General features: G+C 42.7%; 2 protein-coding genes across 2 annotated transcripts in view; one reads left to right on the top strand and one right to left on the bottom strand.

Annotated features, from left to right (window-relative positions):
- The window catches only part of LOC137434214 (mth938 domain-containing protein), a 233,412-nt gene that overhangs the window by 61,628 nt on the left and 153,516 nt on the right, over nucleotides 1-18,268 (bottom strand). The window lies entirely within an intron of this gene.
- The window catches only part of SLC9A6 (solute carrier family 9 member A6), a 104,353-nt gene continuing 94,128 nt past the window's right edge, over nucleotides 8,044-18,268 (top strand). The window contains exon 1 of the mRNA XM_068127129.2: nucleotides 8,044-8,474. Coding sequence (XP_067983230.2) covers nucleotides 8,222-8,474 — 253 coding nt within the window. The 5' untranslated portion in view covers nucleotides 8,044-8,221. The remainder of the gene's footprint in view (nucleotides 8,475-18,268) is intronic.

An 18,268-nucleotide genomic window follows, 5' to 3' on the forward strand; every position in this document is an offset into this window, starting at 1 on the left:
GTCATAATTTAAATTTTGTTTTCGTGAAATTTTTTTTGGCTAATGTGCAAAATAAAGAGATGCTTCTGGAAAATGTACAGAAGTTTAACACAGTGCTGTCCATGAATTGAGTTCGATATCAGTTTACATCATTTTCAAGGATCAATTTATTTGTTTCGAAATGTCAAATGTGACTCTTTCCTGTGAAATGTGACTCTACTCTTTCCTGGGAAAACCACATTTCCAAGCTGGCCTCCAAAGCCAGTCGCCGACTGGGCATCCTCCGTCGTGCAAAGTCCTTCCTTGGCACACCTGAGCTCCTCACCACATACAAGGCTTTCATCCGCAGCTCAATGGAGTACTGCTCTCCCCTCTGGGCTGGTGCTCCTGCCTCACACCTAGCTCGTCTTCACGCTGTTGAAACCAAAGCGTTCAGAATCATTGGAATCTCCTGCGATGACGCGATCTCCGAGGGCCTTTCACTTAATCACCACAGGCAGGTTGGTGGTCTCTCCGTCTTCTACCGACTCCTCTCCGGCCTTGCTCCCCCAGCTCTCTCTGGGCTCTGTCCCCCAAATATTCCTGCAGGTCGCACAAGATCTGCCTGCAACCCTCTTATGGTTAAACTGCCAAAATCAAGACTCTCTGCTCACCTTCACTCCTTCATTCCTCTTTTCTCCCACCTCTGGAACAAACTCCCCCACTCTCTTCAATCCCACTCCTCCCTCCAGGTCTTTAAAACGGCTGTTCACCACCATCTCTTATCTTCCCCAATCCAAAACCTTGATCTTTTCTACCCCCGCTAATTTCACCCCAAATCCACTTTTTTGAGGTGACATTTGACTTCTTTCCTGGAAGTCCTTGGTGTCCTTGCGTTTTATACCTATCCTGCCTCCCCCCAGGCCCTCTCCCTCCAAAAACATCTCCCGATGTCCCTGCTCTCAAATGTTGTGTTTGTGTGCTTCCTCCCCTTCTCTCCCCATCTTGTCGACCGCTCCCCTTTTTATATACTTTGTTTGCTTGTTTGTTTGATTTGTTTGTTTGATAAATGTTAGCTCTTTCACGAGCCTCGACTCTGTATACAAAAAAAAAAAAAAAAAAATGTGGTTTTTGTTTCTTTTAAAGGTCACATTAACAAAATCTAGAATAATTTCAACATAATTCCAATGAACTTTTGGTTCCAAGACATCTTGAAAAGTAAGTTCACCCCCACAAAAAAAGATTCCATATTAAATGCCAAGTCTGTGTATATATATATATATATATATATATATATATATATATATATATATATATATATATATATATATATTTATGTATATATATATATCTACAGTCACGTGAAAAAGTAAGTACACCCTTGGCTCTAATAGGTGGTATTGCCCCCTTTGGCAGAAACAACCTCATGTAGGCGTTTCTTATAACTGTCTACCAGTCTCTGATATTGACTGGGAGAAATTTTTACCCACTCCTTCATGCAGAATTATTTCAGCTGTGCGATGTTTGAGGGGTTTATTGCATGCACAGCTCGTTTCAAATCCCCCCACAACATCTCGATGGGATTTAGATCCGGGCTTTGACTTGGCCATTCCAGAACCCTCCATTTCTTTCTTTTCAGCCATTCCTTGGTGGATTTACTGGTATGTTTAGGGTCATTGTCATGTTGCAAGGTCCACCTTCCGTTGAGCTACAACTTTCCGACAGATGGCCTCACATTATCCTCAAGCACCCTCTGGTACAATGAAGAATTCACAGTGGATTATATGATGGTGAGCTGCCTAGGCCCTGATGCAGCAAAGCTGCCCCAAACCATAATATTTCCACCACCATGTTTTACAGTTGGTATCAGGTTCTTGTTGTCAAATGCTGTCTTTGGTTTTCGCCAAACATGTCTTCTGGTACTGTGGCCAAATAGTTCTACCTTTGACTCATCTGTTCAGAGCGCATTGTTCCAGAAGTGCTGGTCTTTGCCGAGGTGTTCATTGGCAAACTTTAGGCTTGCCCTGATGTTCTTTTTGGACAGCAAAGGTTTCCTCCTGGCACACCTCCCATGCAGATCAAATTTGTGCAGCCTCTTTCTAATGGTAGACTCGTGCACTTTGACATCAACAGTGGCAAGAGCTACCTGTAGGTCCCGTGATGACATTCTGGAGTTCTTAGAGACTTCTTTCAGCATCTTGCGGTCTGCTCTCGGGCTGAACTTGCTGGGGCGGCCTGGCCTGAACAAGTTGGCAGTTGTTTGGAATCTTCTCCACTTGTAGATGATCTTCCAGACAGTCGAATGATTGATTTCAAATTGTTTGGAGATCTTTTTAAATCCCTTCCCAGACTCGAAGGCATCTATAACCTTCTTTCTGAAGGCCTCAGAGAACTCTTTTGATCTAGGCATGGTGACGCCACACACTTCAACAACAAAGAACAAACCATACTAAATGTCTGAGGTTTAAATAAGACAGGTTCCTCCAAGATCCTCTCCAACGATGTTCTAATCATTTGCACCTGACCTGGTGCACCTGATTCTAATTTTAGGTATTTGAAGTGGTGATAAATGTCGGGGTGTACTTACTTTTTCCACATGCAAAATTTGCATTTATGTTTATTTAAATTATACAATGGACGACAAAATGTAAATGTTTCATGATATTTGTTTTATTATATCACCTTTATCTATCAATATTGTTGAAATGAAGATCAAATAGCTGTATGTTGAAATATGTTGAAAAAGTCAAAACTTTACATGGGGTGTACTTACTTTTTCACGTGACTGTATATAAAATTAAACAAGTAGAGATACATTATAGTACACCGCCCCATAAATAAATGACATAACTTGTGATTGTATCAGATCAGATTTACGATATGCTATAACTGGTTGACTTCCCCGCCTCCTGTCACGAGCTGCCATCTTCAATGACATAGGCACGTCATAGTGGTCAAATATAAGACGTACTTCATTTAAATTATTGTATTCCTTGAGGACGCCGGTAGTGAAGTGTTCAGCTCATTGACTGCAGTTCTTTATGTCGTCTAGTTTGTCCAATGATTGGAATTCTCCCATCGCATTGACCAATGCCACTGTCATTTCTGTTTTTTTTTTTTTTTTTTTTTTTTTTTTTTTTTTTTTTTTTTTTTTTTTTTTTTTTTTTTTTTTTTTTTTTTTTTTTTGTATACAAGATCGAGGCTCGTGAAAGAGCGAACATTTATCACACAGAAAGACAAACAGACACATAAAACAAATAACATCGGGAGCGGTAGACAAGATGGGGAGAGAGGGGGAAGGACACAAACACAACATTTGAGAGCAGGGACCGAGAGACATGGAGACATCGAGAGATCTGTGGGAGGGAGAGGGCTTTGGGGGGGGAGGCATGTGAAGGGGGGGGAGGCATGTGAAGGGGGGGAGGCATGTGAAGGGGGGGAGGCATGTGAAGGGGGGGGGGGTGGGAGAGGTATAAACATATGGACACTGCCAGGATTTCCAGGAAATAAGTTGGAATTTCAAACAAGGTGGATCTGGGGTGAATTAGTGGGGGTAGAAAAGATCAAGGTTATGGATGGGGGAAGATAAGAGATGGTGGTGAACAGCTGTTTTAAAGACCTGGAGGGAGGAGAGGGATTGAAGGGAGTGTGGGAGTTTGTTCCACAGGCGGGAGAAAAGAGGAATGAAAGAGTGAAGGTGAGCAGAGAGCCGAGATTTCGGCAGTTTAACCATCAGAGGGTTGCTGGCAGATCTTGTGCGACCTGTAGGAATATTTGGGGGACAGAGCACAGAGAGAGCTGGGGGAGCAAGGCCGGAGAGGAGTCGGTAGAAGACAGAAAGACCACCTACCTGCCTGCGGTGAGTGAGTGAAAGGCCCTCAGAGATAGCTTCATCGCGGGAGATTCCAATGATTTTGAAAGCTTTGGATTCAACAGCGTGAAGCCGAGCCAGGTGTGAGGCAGGAGCACCAGCCCATAGGGGAGAACAGTATTCCATTGAGCTGCGGATGAAAGCCTTGTATGTGGTGAGGAGCTCAGGTGTGCCGAGGAAGGACTTCGCACGACGGAGGATGCCCAGTCGGCGACTGGCTTTGGAGGCCAGCTTGGAAATGTGGTTTTCCCAAGAAAGATCATGGCAGATAGTGAGACCCAAAAGCTTGAGTGACAGAACTTCTTGGAGAGGATTGTTGAGAAAGTAGATGGGAGGGTTGTCCAGTCGATCTTTTCGGAGAGACATAGTAAGAGAGTGAGATTTGGCAGGATTGAAAGACATGTTCCACTTGTTTGACCAGTCTGTGATTTTGTCCAGGTCTTCAGAGAGTGAGGAGGCTGCAGACTGCCGATCTGAGGGAAGAGGAATGGAGCGGCAGAGAGTGGAGTCATCAGCAAAGAGATAGAGAGGATTTTCCAGAGAGTCAGAGAGATCATTGATAAAGACCAGAAAAAGCACAGGGCCCAGCACACTTCCTTGGGGAACTCCAGCCTGAACAGGAAGGGGAGATGAGAGAAATCCATTCAGGGCCACACGTTGACTACGACCAGAGAGGAAGTCCGCAAGCCATGCATGGAGATTTCCATGGATACCATAGGAGGAGAGTTTGGTGAGCAGAGCTGGGTGCCAGACCGTATCAAAGGCCCTTGATATGTCAAGGGAGACAGCTCTGATTTCCTGTTTGGCATTGAGGACCTCCATCCATTGTTGAGACAGCAGAAGCAGCATGTCCAGAGTAGAGTGACCTGGTCTGAAACCAAATTGATGATCAGAGATCAAGCCATTGGAGAAGAGGAAAGATTTCATATCCGAAGCAATGATGGATTCCATGACTTTGCTGATAATTGGGAGCAGGCTGATTGGTCTGTAGTTGCAAGGATCTGTTTTTGCACCTTTTTTGTGTAAAGCGGTAATGTTAGCTGATTTCCAGGATGCTGGCAGATGACCTTGAGCAAAAGATAGGGTGAAAAGAACAGAGAGAGGGTGAGATAGAGCGGCAGAGCAGGATTTTAGGACCCGTGGGCTGATGCCGTCTGGTCCAGTTGCAGAATCAGAGTCGAGGTTTGACAAAAACTCCTCCACCTTGTCAGGAGAGAAGGACACAGAGTCCAGGAGCAGTTGGGTTCGACTGGGAAAGGTGGGAACAGAGAGAGATGGGTTTGGGACTAAGGATTTCGAGGCGAACACAGAGTTGAGGCATTCGGCTTTGTCATTCGGCTGTAGATGAACATCCACAGCCTTGGGTAGATCTTTCTGTGTTGGAACTTCCGTTTTGTGATAAGTACTGTTATCTTCAGGTAGTTTTTCCAGAAGTTTCATCAAATTGTTTTTTGATTGGCAATCAGCGTTGTGTCACCACCTGCAAAAATTGGTGCAACTGAAATCTCGTAATTTCCTACAATTTCTGCAATATCGATATCTGGTTTGGACTTGGAGACCAACAACATATCGGCAAAAATATTTTGGTTTTCTTTGAGTTCGACAATTTAGTCACCGGTGTTTACTTACTTTCAGTTTCTTTCCTGTGATCTTCCATGTCTTCAAATGACATTTCATAATTGGGACCCATAAGTTGCTTTTGTGTGATTTGATACGGTCTGAAATAAATTCATCCAATAACTTGCTTCGAATTCTCCTTTGCTCACAAAAATCGGATTTGACCTTCCTAGGCTTGACGTCTTTCGTGGCCAGATTAAACAGTTCTGAACTCTCATCTGTAAATGGATCGGTGAACCTCTAGAGTGGCAGCCAAGGTTGGGATATTCTTTTCTTGTCGTGTGACCATCGCGGGTGAGAGAGTATGGTGGTTTTTGTGCTCTATTGTGGAAACTCTAGCTCGCTTGTGGGCTTCCTCTGCGAGGCGTGCGAGTTCTGGTGCAATGACAAATGATTTTGTGCGAGCATATGCATTCAGGGTGGTGCCAACCAACCCTCCAGCTACCTCCAGGGATGGTTCTGTTGGTGTGTTCCATTGCATGATTTGCTCCAGTTGCGCAGAATGGTACACAAGCATTGTTATTCACAACCCAATTGCTTTGTAAAAACTCTTGATTATATGTCATTGTCTGTTTTCTTCACTTCGTCCATGTCTACTAGATAGAGTGGAATAATTCGTGCATATACAAGTTTATCGTGTGCGAAGAAGCACCCTGAGTGCCTTCAAGTGCAATTCCAAGTCACCTGTCCTCACTGCCATTATGAAGAGTATCATCTCCATAGTCATTTCCAAGTACTGCTGCATCACCAGTACTAGTGGTCGACAAGCAATTTTGGAGTTGGAAGTGGGCCATTTCTGCCAGAACTTTTTCAGATTCAATAAGTTGCATCATCACCGAGTGTGCTTGTTGCATTTTTCTCAGATCATCACTTGCAAACGACTCACAAGGGCGAAGTCTTCCATCCATCAAAATTTCAAAGCTCAATCTGTAAAATTGAGAAAGTCACAGATTGCGACATGCGCAATCGCGCTATTCGCGCCGTTATCAAACTTGACCGGGTTCTTAGTATGATCTACCAAGTGGTGAAACTGCGTGACCCTAGCATGAAAACTGACCGACTTATGGGGGTTCAAAGTTGGCGTGCGAAAAACTGCGCCAATTTCCACGCCAAAAAAACCTTAAGTTAAAGTTTTAAACAATACCTCATGACAAACAAAACGGTTTCCCAGACTGCCAACATGTTTTTTACAGTTCTTTGGGATACCCTTAACGCCTCAAGACATTTAGACATGTGCTTGCTTTCATCAACTGAGTCTGTAAACACCAGTCATTATCTCTTGAACCAAAGGCACGATTTTGATGAAACTTGGCCACGAGTTTAATATCTGATACCTAACGAAGGTGAATTGACCGCATCAAAATCTGCACTCATTGGGTGGGTTTACAGAGAGGTTGGGGGTGGCGGGGAACAGAGGTTGAGTCCCTAAGATATGTATTTGCTCTCTTCTCCGAAACTACACACACGGGTTTGATTAAACTAGGCCGCAAACTTCATCACCCGCGATGGACTAAAGTTTCTAAAAATCAGGGTCATCAAAATATGTATTTACTTTCTTCCCGTTACATATTTTTTGCGTCATCCACACCTACCAGTTGTTCCCTGGTTCTACCAGGTGAGCCCTGGGGCATTGCCCCTATTTTTACCCTGCGCTAGGGAAGCAAAAAGCGGGGTGAGGCAATCGCCTGTGTAAATGTATATGTGCGTATCTACATTTTAAAAAGTCATTTTATTGGTATCCGTTGGTCCAAATGACACGGAATGTTCACCATGGTATACATCTACTCATGTAGAAGTTTTTAGTGATAATTATCATGTCATGTGGCACGGGCGCCATCTTAGAAAATCAAAAACGAGACCTCTATATCTCCAAAACCACCCCATACAAAAAATTGAAACGTGGTTCATTGTAAAGAACTCTGCATGGGAAATAAGTGCTGTTAACGATGACGTCATTGGTGCCTTCAAGTACAACACTTAGTACGATCAGTTTGAAATTTATTGAGGGTGATCTAGGCAACAATTTTTATTGGAGAATGTAAATTGTAGCTTCGCGTGGTCTGGCAGCCATATTGGAACAAAGAAAAAAAACCCTTAAAAAAACAGAAGCGTTGACTTGCACCAAGTCGACTGCGCGGGGTATAGTAAGTGTTCTATTATTACCATTTTTCAAGTTTCGTATATTGTGCTAGGTACCGGACTCTTGTGCTTGGCCTGTCCTTGTTACGCCATTTGCAGTAAATGTGGCATCACGTGTCACAGGAGACATCTGTTTGGAAACGAGAACAAACAACGTTAAGAAATGTTCTTTCATCTGCGGCAAATCACATCGTTGTATCAAATTTCATAATTGTTTATATTACGTTGTGAAATTGGAACGGTAATTTGTGGACACGCTGCATATACTTTTATTTATCGGCCTTGGCAGTGTAAGTTGTAGCAGTGCTCTTTTTATTTGATCAGTGCTTTTTAATCCATACTTCGTTTCCTCAAAATATTTCGAGAAATTCTAATGGATCTTTGTTTTTCTGTTAAAATATACAAAAAATATTGGATCTAAAAATGTTTTTAACCCAGTATTTTTGGTTCAAATAAACACGACATAAACTGATAAAGGCGTCCCGTAGTCTATTCTCTAACTCCTCAGTGAGGGCGCTATAACTAAAAGCGATGCTGGATGTGCAGAGGGAGGGGACATACTGTAGAAACGTACAGTGAAACAAACAGAGAGAGGAGGAGCAGCAGAGGAGAGGTAGTGATAGACAGAATCAGAGCATGGCGCTCTTTGAGGTCTCCTTGGCTCTCTCGTACCTCGTGTTCACGTGGATAACATTAACGGGGGCGTCGGCCGCGCAAACCATGAAGGTACCCGGCGCCGGCGAACAGGCAGCAGAGCAGAGTCACCGACAGGACAGCGCTGACTTGCTCGTCTTCATAGCTCTGCTCACCCTCACGATCCTAACAATATGGCTCTTCAAACACCGAAGGTTCAGGTTTATACACGAAACGGGTCTCGCCATGATCTACGGTGAGTCTTGAGAGCTGAGGTTCCGACGAAGGGTGTGTGTGTGTGTGTGTGTGTGTGTGTGTGTGTGTGTGTGTGTGTGTGTGTGTGTGTGTGTGTGTGTGTGTGTCTGTGTGTGTGTCTCTGTGTGTGTGTCTCTCTCTGTGTGTGTGTCTCTCTCTGTGTGTGTGTGTGTGTCTCTCTGTGTGTGTGTGTGTGTGTGTGTGTGTGTGTGTGTCTCTGTGTGTGTGTGTGTGTGTCTCTGTGTGTGTGTCTCTGTGTGTGTGTCTCTGTGTGTGTGTCTCTGTGTGTGTGTCTCTGTGTGTGTGTCTCTGTGTGTGTGTCTCTGTGTGTGTGTCTCTGTGTGTGTGTCTCTGTGTGTGTGTCTCTGTGTGTGTGTCTCTGTGTGTGTGTCTCTGTGTGTGTGTCTCTGTGTGTGTGTCTCTGTGTGTGTGTCTCTGTGTGTGTGTCTCTGTGTGTGTGTCTCTGTGTGTGTGTCTGTGTGTGTCTTTGTGTGTGTGTCTCTTTGTGTGTGTGTCTCTTTGTGTGTGTGTCTCTTTGTGTGTGTGTCTCTTTGTGTGTGTGTCTCTGTGTGTGTGTGTCTCTTTGTGTGTGTGTGTCTTTGTGTGTGTGTGTCTTTGTGTGTGTCTGTGTCTGTGTCTGTGTGTGTGTGTGTGTTACAACTGTTTAGGCAGAAAAGCCTTTGATAAAATTTAAATTCTTCCAGGCTTTGCTCCCAGAACTGTTTGTTTTGTGTACCACAGACATGTTGATGTGTCAAGCAATTCCTGCTGGTCATGATGCATGCAGCAATAGCGGGTGTGTCACTTGCTTCCTGGTGTGTATGTACAGTATGTATGTATGTGTATATATAATATATATATATATACTAGCAGGAGTACCCGGCGTTGGGGGAGGAGGCAGGAGAGGGAGGGGCGAGGAAGGGGAAGGGGTGTGAGAGGGAGGGGTAAGATATACTACATATACATCTTTTGTGGGGGGATGGGGGAGGAGGGTGGCTTTGATAGGCCCCTCCGTTTTTTGAGGGAGGGGAGGAAGGGAGGGAGGAAAAATTTACCCTTGCAAAGAGTGCTTTAACCTCGGTGTTGCCCAGGTAAAAAAAAAAAAAAAAAAGGAATGTTGTAATACCCTCTAACCTCAGTGTTGCCAAGGTAAAAAAGGAAAATGATAATACACTGCCTGTATCACCTGGTGGCGCTACATGGTACACATTTACATATAGAACTTACGTCCCTCTCCTGGTCCCCCACACTACCGAACGAGGCCGCGGCCACATAGCCTATGTTACCCCCAGACAGAGTTGTATTTGTATTTGTACCCCGAGTAAAGTACATACGTGTTTATAGCTGGAGTACCCGGCGTTGCTCAAGTGAAAAAGAAACATTAACATCTATCTATAATTCCAGTAATCTCTGTATGTATGTCTGTATGTATGTCTGTGACCGCTGTTTCTCGACAACCACGGGTCCGATATACTTGAAACTTGCCAGGTATATTGCTGGGGACCCGAGGATGTGCCTTTTCAAGGTTTCATATTAATCGGACAAGTAGTTACCGAGCTATGTCCAAAAAACGATTCAACCAATCAGAGAGCAGCGAGTTATCACGTGTGCCGAACGTGGCGAACAGACTCTGCCTCGGACGGCACATTTGAGAGCGTATTCATTTATTTCACGTTGGCAAACTATGTTGCCGCTATGTTGGCGTTAAACTATGTTTTAAAACTAATTAAAACTAATTTGCGATTCTTTCGCTTTCCTGCGCGTTTGTGCACGCTATGGCGATTTCTTTACCAAACTCCGCAAGCCGTTCGCTTTGGACCAAACCATTTCATGTAAATAGAGGGGGGGGGGGATTGTCACCGTACTCGCAAGCCGTTCGCTTTGGACCAAACCATTTCATGTAAATAGAGGGGGGGGGGGGGATTGTCACCGTACTCGCAAGCCGTTCGCTTTGGACCAAACCATTTCATGTAAATAGAGGGGGGGGATTGTCACCGTACTCGCAAGCCGTTCGCTTTGGCTTTGCGAATGGACCAAACCATTTCATGTAAATAGAGGGGGGGGATATAATTTTAGATATATATATAGTACGGGCACGCCCTAGTATTTGAAATGAGGGCAAATATAATGGAAAAGCAATTACATCCAAATCAGAATCCATCGCAAATGTCAAATCATCATTTTACCTTTTCATTCAATATATGCTGGTGAATGTGCCGTTGATCACGTCTGAGTTAAGTTTGATGACGTTCAGGAAGAAGAAGCCTTACTACCAACTTGGTACACTTTTTTTTTTTTTTTTGTATACAAGATTGAGGCTCGTTTAAGAGCTAGCACATCAAACACATATTAGCACATAAAACACAAAAAAAACATAAACGGACACGTAAAACAATAAAGGGAGGGGGAGACAAGATGGGGAGAGAGAGAGAAGCACACAAGCACAACAGTAGAGAACAGGGACATCGGGAGATCTGTTCGAAGGAAGAGGGCTGGGGGGAGGGGGGGAGAGGTACACACAGTACAGAACAAATTGACACTACAAGGAATTTCAGGAATGAAGTGGGGGATTGAAAGATGTGGATTTGGGGTATATTAACGGGGGTAGAAAAGATCAAGGTTTTGGATGCGGGAAGATAAGAGATGGCGGTGAACTGCTGTTTTAAAGACCTGGAGGGAGGAGTGGGATTGAAGAGAGTGAAGGAGTTTGTTCCAGAGATGGGAAAAAAGAAAAAACTTCTGGAATTGTTTGACTTATTTGTGTTCAAATGTTTGCAAATTGTTTTGTATTTATTTATGTGAATGTGTACTTGCATATAATTATAACTGTCACCAATCAAAAAGGCTTAGGCACGATAGAGCGATTATATTAAAGAAAAAAAAAAAAAAAATTAAAAATTTTTTCTTTTCTTTTTGGCTAAAACACTCCCGGGCACTCATTGATGAACCTCTGAAAGTTTGCCGAAGATCCGTTCTACCATCTCTGAGAAAAATGGTGACACAGACAGACCAACGGCTCTCTTAAATAGAAGATTGCAGCGAATTTATATAAATAAATATATATATATATAATTATAATAATATATAATTACTAGCGGGGTCACCCGTGGGAATCCCACGGGCATGGATGTGTGTGACATTTCGACATATTGAGTTATATGCTGCACATTCATTTTTACAAAATGGTTACTGGCAAGTCATCAGATCCAGAAATGGTGTGATGAACACAATTTATTTATTTCACATAATATGTGACCCCTCACTCCTCTCCACCTGACACTCTCCTGTCTCCACCTGACACTCTCCTGTCTCCACCTGACACTCTCCTCTCTCCACCTAGCACTCCTCTCCTCTCCAAACCCTCACATCCCTCTCCTTTCCAATCCCTCACCTCTCCAATCCCTCACACTCCTCTCCAATCCTTCACACGCCTCTCCAATCGCGCCTCACACTCCTCTCCAATCGCGCCTCACACTCCTCTCCAATCGCGCCTCACACTCCTCTCCAATCGTGCCTCACACTCCTCTCCAATCGTGCCTCACACTCCCCTCCAATCACTCCTCTCCAATCGTGCCTCACACTCCTCTCCAATCACGCCTCACACTCCTCTCCAATCGTGCCTCACACTCCTCTCCAATCGCGCCTCACACTCCTCTCCAATCGCGCCTCACTCGCCTCTCCAATCGGCTTTCCCCGTCTCGTTTCTCTCCTTTTTCTCCCGTCTCGTTCTTTTTCTTGCTCCAAATCGGCCCGTCGGAATCGGAAATCGGCCCGTCTCGCCCGTCGGAATCGGAAATCGGCCCGTCTTGCTTTTGTGCTTGTGCGTAAATAAATTGTGTTCATGACACCATTTCTGGTGTTGGGCTAGCGGCTAGGGTGCCGGCTTAGGATCCTGGGTTCGAATCTCGGTCGATCGCCGAATTAATGCCAGGGGGGTTGACTCAGCCTGTCATCCTTCCGAGGTCGGCTAATTGAGTACCAGTTCACTGGTAATTCCCTGTTTGTCGTTGAAGGCGGCAAAAAGGGTTGGCGTCAGGAAGGGCAGCCGGCCGTAAAACATTGCTTCAAAAAGGGGACAAAAAAACAACAACTACCACGGTCCCCCGAAAAGGCCAACCCCCGCTTTGCGGGGAAAAATGGCCTCTAAACGGTGGTTTTTACACCATTTCTGGATCTGATGACTTGCCAGTAACCATTTTGTAAAAATGAATGTGCAGCATCTAACTCAATATGTCGAAATGTCACACACATCCATGCCCGTGGGATTCCCACGGGTGACCCCGCAAGTTTGCATTGACGTTCGTCGATGGACTCGTTCGCCCGTCTCATTCGTTTTCTTGCTGCATCCTGTTCAAGTCTGCGTTCTTCATCGATCGTCTCATTCTTTTTGGAAATAGAAGTTTCCACGCAGCGCATGAATTGTCACGATCCTCAAGAGGAATTTGTCTCGTAATCATCAAATGATAAATGGCAAGTAAATTATATTGTGGAAAATTAAAGATTTCAAATAAACCTATTTAAAGTGTATTCGCACATAACTAATTTTAAAAAACGAAGAAATATCTCTCGGTAATTTCCTGAAACATATTTTACTTCCGGCTAATAATGTTGAATTAAATAAAAACGAAGAAATATATGTCGGCATCATTGTTGACGTTTTTGTGACGACTGTCATCAAACGAAAAAGTAATATATCTTAACGGAAAAGCAAAAGCGAATTTTTAATATATATCGACACGTTGCCGTCGGTGTCATGTTGGGCGGTGTATGATACACCATGACGCGATTTTTAAAAATATATCTCTGCATTTTCCCGCGTGTGTGGAATGTTCTCAATTATTGCTGACACCGAGTCCAAAACCATCGATAAAAATGAAATCATATGGTGAGTTAGATTGGAGATAAAGGCGTGAGAGAGACTCAATGGCCTTGAAGTTGAAGTTACAGGCGTTTGAGAATTCATTTCGTTCTATAAACGGCAACTTTCATTGGATTTCCTTCCCGTTTTTTTTCAACCGAGTCGAAAACTATGTTAGCGACTGTGAAAAATGAAATGATATATCGAATTTTTAATATGTATCGACACGTTGCCGTCGGTGTCATGTTAGGCGGTGTATGATACACCATGACGCGATTTTAAAAAATATATCTGCATTTTCCCGCGTGTGTGGAATGTTCTCAATTATTGCTGACACCGACTCTAAAACCATCGATAAAAATGAAATCATATGGTGAGTTAGATTGGAGATAAAGGCGTGAGAGAGACTCAATGGCCTTGAAGTTACAGGCATTTGAGAATTCATTTCGTTCTATAAACGGCAACTTTCATCGGATTTTCTTCTCGTTTTTTTTCAACCGAGTCTAAAACTATGTTAGCGACTGTGAAAAATGAAATGATATATCGAATTTAAAATAGATATCGACACATTGCCGTCGGTGTCATGTTGGGCGGTGTATGATACACCATGACGCGATTTTAAAAAATATATCTCTGCATTTTCCCGCGTGTGTGGAATGTTTGTGGAAAATTAAAGATTTCAAATAAACCTATTTAAAGTGTATGCGCACATAACTAATAAAAAAAACGAAGAAATATCTCTCGGTAATTTCCTGAAACATATTTTACTTCCGGCTAATATGTTGAATGAAATAAAAACGAAGAAATATATGTCGGCATCATTGTTGACGTTTTTGTGACGACTATCATCAAACGAAATAGTAATATATCATAACGGAAAAGCAAAAGCGAATTTTTAATATATATCGACACATTGCCGGCGGTGTCATGTTGGGCGGTGTATGATACACCATGACGCGATTTTAAAAAATATATCTCTGCATTTTCCCGCGTGTGTGGATTGTTCTCAATTATTGCTGACACCGAGTCTAAAAGTAAAACCATCGATAAAAATGAAATCATATGGTGAGTTAGATTGGAGATAAAGGCGTGAGAGAGACTCAATGGCCTTGAAGTTACAGGCCTTTGAGAATTCATTTCGTTCTATAAACGGCAACTTTCATCGGATTTTCTTCCCGTTTTTTTTCAACCGAGTCTAAAACTATGTTAGCGACTGTGAAAAATGAAATGATTTATCGAATTTGATTTGAAATAAAACTGGGGGAGAGCAAGACACCACGGGCCTACAAAACAGGACTCAAAGCTATGCGAGTTAATAAAATGGTGGATATTTGTTTATAGCCACTCCCAGAATGGGTGGAGCTATGGGTGGAGCTACTCTGCAAACCGAGTAAGCCACACCCCGGACAGACACCCAACAGATAGACAGACAGACAGACAGAATCATCTACGGCTATTATAATAGAGATATAATTAATATATAATATATTATATTATATATTATATAATATATTATATATAATATAATATAATATTATATATTATAATATTATATATTATAATATAATATTATATATTATAATATAATATTATATATTATTATTTATTAATATATTATATATATATATATAATATATTAATATATTAATATAATATTATATAATTAATATCTATCTATAATTCCACTAATCTCTGTGTGTATGTTTGTTTGTACGTTTGTATGTTTGTATGTTTGTATGTCTGTGACCGCTGTTTCTCGACAACTACCGGTCCGATATACTTGAAACTTGCCAGGTATATTGCTGGGGACCCGAGGATGTGCCTTTTCAAGGTTTTAAATTAATCGCAGAAGTAGTTACCGAGCTATGTCCAAAAAACGATTCAACCAATCAGAGAGCAGCGAGCTATCACGTGTGCCGAACGTGGCGAACAGACTCTGCCTCGGATGGCACATTTGAGAGCGTATTCATTTATTTCCCGTCGGCAAACTATGTTGCCGTTAAACTATGTTTTAAAACTAATTAAAACTAATTTGCGATTCATCGTAACTGCGATTTGCGACCTTCCGGACAGTCAAATGAGGACGTCACTTCCGGACTTACGTAGCGGCTAGCGGGCGCCATTTGGAGGAGCTGGGAGGACTCAGCGTGATAGAGTGAGCCTGAGTGAGTATATCAAGACAAGAACAAGATCTAGAAGGAGGTATGTACGGTGCGATTCATATAATATATTGTTTAGTTATCGTCGATGAGGAATTTGGGGGCCCGATTAACTGCAGCGCCATCCGAGCTGCGGCGTCGGGACGATACATTCATTGTACGGTAACATCACGCACTTACGGGCACGTCCTATATATATAGTACGGGCATGCCCTAGTATAATTAATTATAATAATATATATAAGGCTAACCCCCGCTCTAGTAGGGAAAATGGCATTTAAAATGCTTGTTGTGTGTATATATATATTATATATATATATATATATATATATATATATATATATATATATATATATATATATATATATGTATATATATATATATACAGTGGTACCTCGGCTTACGAGTGCCCCAACGTACGAGTTTTTCGGGATACGAGCCGTCGCTCGGGCCGGTTTGTTGCTTTGGGATACGAGCCGAGATCCGATGTACGAGCTCAAAAAATTTATTTTTTTGAATTTTCCGGTTGTGGCTTCCGGTTCCGGTCACGCGGTTATCTTGCCGTGAAAGCATCTCTGCTTGGATATAAAACACGCAATCGTCGAAATACATGAGCGAGGAATCTCCTTGCTCCAGCCGGTGACGTCATCGGCGGGGATCCCCGCCTCCAGAGTGGCTGGTCACGTGACCGCCAAAGCGTGTCGCGCGTGCGGGTATAATGAGCTACACCTGTGGATCACGTGACCACGGAAGCACGCCTCGCTTGAGAGGCATGGCTTTCGGTTTGCGTTTTGCTTTATAAGGCGCGATAAATGGGCTTTTGAGTGTTAGCGGTTCATGGCGTTGACGGTTCATGGCGGTTCATGGCGGTTGACGGTTCATGACGGTTCATGACGGTTCATGGCGTTGACGGTCAAAAACCCATTACATCAATTTTACCAGGCACTGTACAGTAAGTACAGTGGACACCAAATGCACGGTGGAAGGCTAGAAGTAGAAGATCGTCCAAGACAAGTGAGAATAAAGCCATACTTTGGAGGAGATGACGTCATTCGCTGGTCCGATAACCAAAGATGTGGTATAAAAAACCAGGTGAGCTAACAATGCAGCAATGAAGGAATTCGGCCAAGGCACCGGCACACAACGACCTACCTACATCGAAAGACTCAATGCCAATGGTGACAGAAGCCAAGACGGCCGGCTTAAACACCGCCGAAAGACCACGGTGTACCAACTTACGATGCAGAACATCTTGCACTTAATATGATGACAACAGGTGCCATCCTCTGACGTACCATTACAGGTACAGGTACAGTACACGTGAGCACAGAGCAAAAGTTCACTGAAACCGAGATTAAGAAAAAGAAAAAACACCTCGTGGTCCGTGCTCGATATCCGAGTTTCAATCTTTTCAAACACATGATGCTCTCGGTCACGGTATCTCCTGCGAGCTGCTTCTCCTTCAACCACACAAACAACAACTTCTCCATATCTTCATGGATAGAGGTCCGGAGCTTTGAAATAATCGTAACGCCCTTGGCTGGCGTTATAGCCTTTATGGACTCCTTCTGCTTCAAAATCGTACATATCGTAGAAGGAGTACGATCGTACTGCCTCGCCAAGTCGACAACACGCACACCTCACCTGGCATGCTCTTCTCCTCTGCTTAATAAAACCAGTTTATTTCTTTACATTCTCTTGTATTATGTACAGTATATACGAGGTCGTGCTTGTTTATACATTATTTGTTATTTATAAAGTACATTTTTGTTATTTAAAAGCACCTAACAAAAAAAATTGGTGTTTTTTTTTGAGGCTGGAACGGATTAATAGCATTTCAATGCATTTGAATGGGAAAATTTGCTTTGACTACGAGCGATTTGGCTTACGAGCTCCGTCACGGAACGGATTAAACTCGTAAGCCGAGGTACCACTGTATATATATATATATATATGTATATATATATATATATATGTATATATATATATATATATATATATATATATATATATATATGTATATATATATATATGTATATATATATATACATATATATATACATATATATATATATATATATATATATATATATATATATATATATATATATATATATATATATGGTATATATATATATATATATATATATATATATATATATATATATATATATATATATATATATATATATATATATATGTTATGCACCCATCGGTAGATTTGCACTACCAACCGATCGTAGATGGTGCAGGCATTGTTTTGCGTATCATCGCTGGATAGAGCAGCGTCAGGAGGGGAGGGAGAAATGGTAAGGATTGTTGTCGGAAATATCGATCGATATCTAACTCTTGATCAGTCGATAGCGCAAATCTACCAATGGCGCATAACATATATATATATATTGCTATGGACGCCAACGTCGGCCTCTCTCCCCTTACCGAGGGGGATTAATCCCCTCGTTTATGACTGACCGACTTGGTCCCGGGGGTATGACGCCACGCCCGGTCGGCGCTGGGTAGGGTATTAGGCCCAACCGTCCTATGACCTAAATACCAGCGCTTCCCGGTACAAACGAGGAAATACTCCCCGCTCACGGCCGCAGCGTAATGGATGGATAACGCCGAGCGAAGCGAACTGCGGCATGAGCCGGTTACCAAAGACTAGACCCGATTTATGTGCGTCGGCCGAATCGCGCCACGTACCCTCAATCTGGAAATCACTAAAGCGACCGAATGTGAAGAAGAGAGAAGAAGAAGTAGGAAGAACAAATATGATTT

Source organism: Myxine glutinosa, chromosome 1 (assembly GCF_964187855.1).
Source record: "Myxine glutinosa chromosome 1, kmMyxGlut1.1, whole genome shotgun sequence".
NCBI classification, from domain to species: domain Eukaryota; kingdom Metazoa; phylum Chordata; class Myxini; order Myxiniformes; family Myxinidae; genus Myxine; species Myxine glutinosa.